Raw genomic sequence first — 8,045 nt, 5'->3', positions numbered from 1 at the left:
CAGATATGTACACAAAGAAGCTTATCACAGTGTTGTTTTATAATAGTAAAAAAAAATATTGGGAACAACCTAATAACATGAGAATAGTTATATGCACTATAGTGCATCCAACAGATGGATGGAGCCGTTTACAAGGAATATGTCAAAACCTGAGCCTAAAAGCATATAGGCTTCTCATTAAAATTATATATATATTTTTAAAAAGCAGCAAAATATGAAAACTTCACAATTCAAAAGGTCTGCAAGGAAATATACCAAATTTTGACAGTGATAAGCTTATGGTGATGAGATTTTGATTGACTTTTCCTTCTTCCTTATGTTATTTTCAGGACCACCATGAAGACCACAGAATATAACTTTTCTAATTAGCAAATCATCATTATCATCATCATCATCATCACCAATCATGTTTTATAAGGAAGTAAACAGAGATGCCAGATACAATCTTTTTGGTTTGGGAGACGGCCGAGAATGGGATCATAAAGATCAAAGACACAATAAATTCTATCAGTTCCACAAAAGGATGGGACTGGTTGGTAAGGAGCCTACTCCGTCTCATATTCTCCTGCACAAGCTTGCTGGTTTCTCCTCAGCGTTTCTGTTAGGCTTGGAGAACAGGACAGGAGGTAGTTTTCCCAGGCGCACTGAAATCCTGGTGCTGGTGCATTCACTGTTATGCATTCCTTCTCATTCTTAGTGCCATGATGATTATTTTTAAAGTGAATGAAATTCTAAGGATATCTAGGATTTGTTAGGCACTTTTTATCCCCATATTTCACCTTCCTCAGGCTTGCAGAAGTTCTTAGTAAAAGGAACTATTGTCTCCCCCCCGACCTTCTCCTTTCTCTTACCCACACAGAAAGTGCCTTTGGGGGATATAATTGATTTGGATAAAAGAAAAAATGGGCAGACTGGACCACCCTTTGTTATGAACAAAACCTCCTTGACTGCCTGAAGAGCTGACTGGGAAAGCATGTTCAGGTGGTCAGGACAGGAAGGTTCTCGAAAGAGGGCATCAGAAAATCCCACAGGCTTTCTCCCTGTGATGTGGCTTATTTGCTTTACAGGCTTCAGGCATATTTGCTGACGTCAGCAGCCCGTCAAAGTTTAAAATAATAATAGTGAAAAGGAAAATGGCCCCTTTCTGCCAGGCAGTCCTGTTCTGCTAACTTTTGTGTTTTCTTTTGAGTTAATAAACGTCCTAAAGCCACCTCCCCTACCACCCTTGGTGCGGAGCGAGGGAAGCACAATAACTTTAAAACCACCAGGTCAGCCTATTGCCAGCATAAACCATTCAGACAAGCAGCGTTTGTCACACTCTAATGAGGATTTTACCTCTGCCTCCAAAAGAAAGCTATCATTAGGCTTTGTGTTTATGGATTCAAATGACTGTCTTGGGACAGTGGGTTTCCTTTGGTCCCTTCCTCATTTTAATCATGCTCCAGATCAAACGCATAGACGTTTTCTGCATCAGACGAAACGAAAAAACCATAATTATGCCAGCTAATGTCTTTGGAAAACATCAGTTAAGAAAATGGCCTTTTAATTCCCATTTCACTCGAAAATCTGAAAATATCTACACATGTTATAATAGCACGGCAGTGGTGGAGGGTGGGTGTCTAAAAAGCAGAGAGCTCAAAGGGTCTGAGGAGGTCTGGTGGGCAGGCCCCTCTTGGCAACAAGCAGTGAATCTCTCCAAGAAAAGAAATTTCTCTATAAAAGCAAGACCTCTTAAGTTATCTTCCCATGTAGTGTTGAAACTGGAGCCGGCCCCCGCACAGTTAGGTTGATACCAGGCTGGCACCGCACACACACCCTATTGTTAATACCTCCTCAGGACAGATTAGATCCCACATTTCTCAGAAGTTCTGAGCTCTGGAGGGAACACTGCCAGCAGGCTCCTTCCACAGGGCAACAACTAGCTACAACTGATAAGTTTTCATTGAAATAACTGGAACAATTACACTGAGTTCCCACAGGGCTGTGTCACTAGCTATTAAGAGAGAAGCACTGCACTTGCACGCTGTGGTGTCTGCAAAGGTGTGAGCCAGACAAGAGTAATTCAAGTCGAATCTTTAGCTCAATTTTATATGCCTTTATATGCTTTTATGGCTACATGCCGTTGTTAACCAAATTCTTCACCTAAGGTGTACTATTAGATTGTTTTATGTTTTCTTTTCAGGTCTTATCTAGTAAACCTTGATATTTACACTATCTCAATTTAGGTTTGGACAAGTAACTAATTAATCTCTGACCAAAGATACTGAAGTTAGACTTGGGTTTGTTTGGTAAAATCTGTTGAGGTCATGGTTGGTTTTACACGTAGCTTAGTTAAAAAGCTGAATACTAACAAAGATCTTTGCTTTCAAGGCTTACCTTTCAACCAGAGTGCTCATTAAACAGCAAATGTAGTTGTACTTGAATTCTGCAACTTCCCTTTTATTTTTTCTGAAATAACAGTGTCTGAAGGGAATGAAGTGGCAATAAGAATAAAAGGACAACACACATACCTTTGCAGGAGCAAATCTCAAAGGGCCTAGATTAAATTTTAACCAGGGGTTATGTCTACCACGATTCTGTATCTCCAAGGATTAGGTTTGGCTTTTATAATAATAAAAGGTGATTTTGGGAAAAGGACCCCATTTTAACATATACTGTATTTGCTAGGAGGAAACAGAGTTAGTCTTTGAAAGAAAATAAAAGGCAAAGCGTTTAGCAGATGGGTAATTCCCAAATCTGCATAAATGTAAACAGCCAGGATTTTGGTGCCTATGGGTTTTATCAAAGGTGTGAGTAAGGCTGAGACCAACACCAGTGCATCCTCTTTGGCTAGTTTTAACATGTTCATAGTCACAATTAACATTCAAGGAATTTCCTTTTCATCCAAGTGTTTCTTTAAAAAGTACTTTATACCACAAACTAAAGTTCTAGCTGCCATCAGTCCTTCCCATACAAAAGATTGGTGAAATCTCCATAATACTCTTTTTGTTGTTGTTTTTTTTTTTTTGAAAACGGGCTCGGACCACGTCAACTTCCTGGAGCATTTGTTTTTCCAACATAAGGGGGTTCTCACTTCCTCCCTCCTTTCTTTCCCTGAAAGAGCTTGTAATGGAGACCCTGCTTCCTCGTCTGGTTATCATCCTCCACATTCACTCCAAGGCCAGAGGAGCGCCGCTGCCGAGCAGGCGTCCCCTGCCCTCTCCCGCCCAGTCAGAGCGCTGCTGCCCGGCAGAAGGTCCGGGCCCACTCCCTGCCTGGTTTCAAGTCCCTGAGCCGGTCAAGCCGGTGCTTCCTACAAAGAAGGGAGAATCGGCCGTCTCCCTCTCCCCGCTCTGCTCCTCCTACACAAGGGATTCGCACACAGGCACCGAGTCCGAGTCCTGGCTGTGCATAGAGCTCAGACCGGTATCGGAGTCTTCGTCGTTACCAGGACAGCTCTTGGCCAGTCCGCGGGCCTGGTCCACCCACACCTCTGCGCAGGCCTGAGGCCGGGGTTCCTGCGAGGGACCGCTCGAGACTGGAGTCCCATCGGGAGCTACCGTCAGCTCCAACGAGTGCAAAGTCTGGAGAAGGCCCTGTAGCTCGCGCTCCTTGCTGTCCCACTGCTGCTGGCTGTAATCTAAGTCCGACTTGACGGCCTCAAGGTCCGTGTTGAGCCGGAGCCCGATGTAGAGGCTGGTGCTGAGCTGCGTCCTGACCCGCTCCCGCTCCAGCAGCAGCTCACCGTCGAGGCCGCCATCAGCCTCCGGGGGCTCCTCCCGTGCTGCGAGCTCCTCCTGGCGCCTCCGCATCCATCTCTGGTTCAGTTCCTCCTGGATTTCGGCTGAGAGGCGTTCGAGCAACTCCTCCTGTTGGGCCCGCTGCTCCTGCAACCGCAGCAGGTCGTCGCAGCGCTGGGCCAGCTCCTCCAGCTCGACTGCCTGAGCCTCGCCGTCCAGGGCCGGCGCCGCCGTCGCCGCCGCCGGCTCCTCTCCCGGGCCGCGCCCGTCGAGCTCGATGCCTGCGCCCACCAAGTAGGTGTCCTGCACGTAGTTCACTCCGTGCCGCCGCATGCGGTCCAGATGCACCTTGGCCTCGTAGCGGTCAATCTCTCGGTCCAGCTCCCGGAGCCGCTGCACCTGCTGACGGATGGTGTGGTCCTGGGAGAGCACCAAATGCACCAGAGTCTCCATGCGCTCCACCGACGCGCTCTCGGCGGCCCGCGGCGACGACGAGCAGGACGAGGCTGTGGACGACGACGTGGACGAGCAAGGCGACGACGGCTGCTGCTGGCGCCGCCGGTTGAGCTTGGCCAGCTTGCGGAAGGCCTTCCGCACCACCCGTCGCTGCTTCTCCTGGGTCAGGGCCAGGCTGGGCCGCGCCGGGACGCCCCGGGCGGAGCAGGTGCGCTCGCGACTGAGCACAACGCGCGCCTCGGCACTGCGGGGTCCCGCGTTGGGCAGCGACGCCTCGCTACGCACCAGCACGAAACGTACGTTCTCTCGCTCGTCGCCCCAGGCGTCCCAGAGGCGCAAGATGCGCGTCTTGTTGGGCAGGATGCGCTCAAAGCCCCGCCACTTCTCCACAATGCAATAGCACTGGGGGGGCCCGCACAACATGCCCTGGGGCAGCGCTTCGTCGTCGTCGTCGTCCTCGTCCTCGTCCAGGGGTTCCGGCAGCTCCCCTGGGCCTGGCGGGTCGCCAGCTATGCCCCGCCGCCGGCCTCGCCTCTGCCGGCGTCGCCGCTGGCAGCCATCCTCCAAGAGCACCCGCACTACGTCCGAGCAAGTGGTGCGACGGGAGAGACCGGACACCAGTTTCTCCTCCTGGCAGATCCACACCGATATCGTCTTCTCCGAAGGATCCATGGCTCAACCGGGACGCAGGTGGCGGGAGGGGCCGAGCCCCACTGGGGCGGCAGGGGCAGCGGGCAGCCCGGCAGCTCTTGAATAGGGATTGGAGCTCGGGATCCTCGCCTCGTCAGCACCGGCCCTTCTCCCAGCTGCGCAGAGAAGGCAAGCTGCGGCGGTGCTCGGCCTGGACGGCGCGCTCCCGGAGCAGCATGCGCGGGCTCGGGCTCCCGCCGCTCTGGCTCTGCCTAAGGTTCCCGGGGCCTCCGGGTTTCGCTCCTCCCCACGTGGCTCCTCCCCCTCCCGCCCCCAGCGCCGGAGCTACGGCCGGAACGCGGGAGGCACGGAGCCCAGGCCCGCCCCTCTTCCGCGCTGCCCGCGTGGGCACTCTACTGCGCTTCGGTTCGAGAGAGGGACTCGGGGACCTCCGTGCTGCAGGGCCTGGATCCGTGCCTAGGCGCGGGTCAGCTCCGCTCCTTGCGCCTAGAGCTAGCTGGACTTTCTCACCTTTCCCGGCGCCCCAGAGACGTTTCCTGGTCCTTCAAGGCAGCACGGTCTGAGAAGTGCCGCGGCGCAGAAAAACCGAAACACCCCGCGCCACCGGAGACTCCAACCGCATTGCCTGACCTCCAGATGGGAGCTGTAAAAGCCTGCTATAATGCGGAAGGCCTTCAGTCTTTCTTGTCTGGAGGCAATATTTGCATATTGAAGGAGAACAGGACGGGGCAGTGTGCTCGGGGAACAAGTGTAGATATAGTAAGGTCTAGACTTGAAGGGGACGTTCAGAGGCTGCTCCCGGTGCCCGGCACCGTCACGTCTGTGGCTCCCCACGTCGCCTTGGCTTCGCATAGCCTTCTTGGTAGGGGGACTCCTGATTCTAGTGTGAGTTCCGGGCCCAAGCTCTTTTCCACATCCCACCTTCATAAAGAGAAACCTAGTCATTACCGCGACAGTTTCTGGCATTACCCAGGATCTAGATGTGGTCAAGAGGAGGTAAGGGCCAACTTTCACAGCTCAAGAAATCCAAGACCAAAATGCAAATAAACTTTTTTCATCCTCAGACGCTGATGAGGATGGTCCGTTGTGTGCAAGGCTTGCTCCCAGCTTGTCCTTGGGAACACAGGCCTGATAAGGTCACTGATTTGCTTCAAGATCTTGGATGGCTCTTCACTGCCTCCTGAATAAAGTACTTTTATTCATTCATTCATGCACTTGATAAATATTTGCGTACCCACTGTGCTCCAGGTATTCAACAGAGGTGCTAAACGTGTCCAACACGGGGTCTTCTGTGCTCTGATAAAGGAGAGCACGAGGTGCCAGAGGAATGCTGGAGTAGCGTCCTACCCAGCCTGGAAGAGTCGAGGAAGGCCCCCCGGGGAAGTGTCATCTTAGGCAAGACTGAAAGCATCATCTGAGTCAGCCAAAAGAAAAACAGAGGGGAGGAGGCAGGCAGCATGCCAGGCAGAAGGAACCACATGTGCAAAGTCAAGGAATCAAAAGGGCATGGCAGTTACTGGGGCTACAAGGAGTTTAAGTGAGAGGAGTGTCTAAGAATGAGGTTGGATGGGTGAGCAGGAGCCAGATCTGGAAGGGGCTTTAATTCCATGTGTCGGTATTTGGACCTATCCTAAGGGCAATGAGAAGCCATGGACTGTGGATTCTGAGGTCAGACTGCCTTAGTAAAAATCCAGCCCTGTCACCTACTAGCTCTGTAACCTTAGGAAAAGTATTTCATCTCTCCGAGCTTCATCTATGAAATGGTGACAATAAAAATACCTGCCTGATGCAAACTATTATATATGAGATGGATAAACAGCAAGGTCCTACTGTATAGCAAGGAACTATATTCAACATCCTGTGAAAAATCATAATGGAAAAGAATATGAAAAAGTATATGTATATAACTGAATCACTTTGCTGTACAGAAGAAATTAACACAACATTGTAAATCAAGCAGAAATTAACACAACATTGTACATCAACTATACTTCAATAAATTTTTTTTAAAAAACTACTTAATAGAACTGTTATGAGGATTAGATGCTTGGAACTGGTAAATCCACAATGGAAGTTTTATTGGAAGGTTAGAAGTAGGGGGTATATTAGTTTACTATTGCTGTGTTAACAAATTACCACAAATTTAGTGGCTTAAAATAAGACCCAGTTATTAGGTCTGCAGGTCAGAAGTCCAGCATGGTATGGCTGGGTCTTCTGCTCATGGTCTCCCAAGGCTAAAGGCAAGATGTTGGCTGGGTTGAGTTCTCACCTGGAGGCTCTGGGAAACAATCCATTTCCAAGCTCACTCAGACTGTTGGCAGAATTCAGTTCCCTGCAGTTATAGGAGTGAGCTCCTTGTTTCCTTGCTGGCTGTTGGCTGGAGGTCACTCTCAACTCCTGGAAGCCTCCCTCAGGTCCTTCCCATATAATACCCCCCTTCAGCTCCAAGTCAGCAACAGCATGTCAAATCCTTTGACTCCTCATTGGCTTGAAGTCTCTGTGACTTCCCCTTCTGCTACCTGCTGGAGAAAACTCTGCTTTTAAAGGGCTCGTTTCATTACGTAGAGCCACCTGGATAATTTCCCTGTCTTAAAGGCTGGCTAGAGACTTCCCTGGTGGCACAGTGGTTAAGAATCCACCTGCCAATGCAGGGGACACGGGTTCGAGCCCTGGTCCGGGAAGATCCCACATGCCGTGGAGCAACTAAGCCCATGCACCACAACTACTGAGCCTGCATGCCACAACTACTGAGCCCGTGTGCCACTACCGAGCCCACGTGCCACAACTACTGAAGCCCGCATGCCTGGAGCCTGTGCTCCGCAACAAAGAGAAGCCACCACAATAAGAAACCTGCACACCACAACAAAGGGTAGCCCCTGCTCGCTGCAACTAGAGAAAGCCCATGCACAGCAACGAAGACCCAACGCAGCCAAAAAATAAATAATTAAATTTTTTTTTTTTTTTAAAAAGAAAGGCTGACTAATTAGTTGCCTTAACTGCAAAATCCCTTTTGCTGTGTAATGTAAGATAATCACCAGAGTAACACCAGGGGGATGGAGATCATGGGGCCATCTTCAATTTCTGTCTACCAGAGAGCCTAAGGTGACCATTCTCATTTTGAAAAATCACTCTGCTTGCATTGGGGATGATGGATGGCGGTGGGGAATGAAAACCAAGGTGGCCCTTGCCTTATGAAGACTGTCACATTCATCCAAGGAG

The 8,045-nt window shown here is 50.2% G+C and overlaps 1 protein-coding gene across 1 annotated transcript; it reads right to left on the bottom strand.

Moving 5' to 3' along the window:
* Window positions 1-1,537: 1,537 nt before the first annotated feature.
* Window positions 1,538-5,068, bottom strand: RASSF10 (Ras association domain family member 10). Its single transcript, XM_065883059.1, has one exon. It carries the CDS (start codon window positions 4,845-4,847, stop codon window positions 3,342-3,344), a length of 1,506 nt encoding a protein of 501 aa, XP_065739131.1. The 5' UTR covers window positions 4,848-5,068; the 3' UTR covers window positions 1,538-3,341.
* Window positions 5,069-8,045: the final 2,977 nt, after the last annotated feature.

The sequence above is a fragment of the Phocoena phocoena genome, chromosome 8, assembly GCF_963924675.1.
Source record: "Phocoena phocoena chromosome 8, mPhoPho1.1, whole genome shotgun sequence".
Classification (NCBI taxonomy): Eukaryota; Metazoa; Chordata; class Mammalia; order Artiodactyla; family Phocoenidae; genus Phocoena; species Phocoena phocoena.
This window is presented reverse-complemented; position numbering and strand designations above follow the sequence as displayed.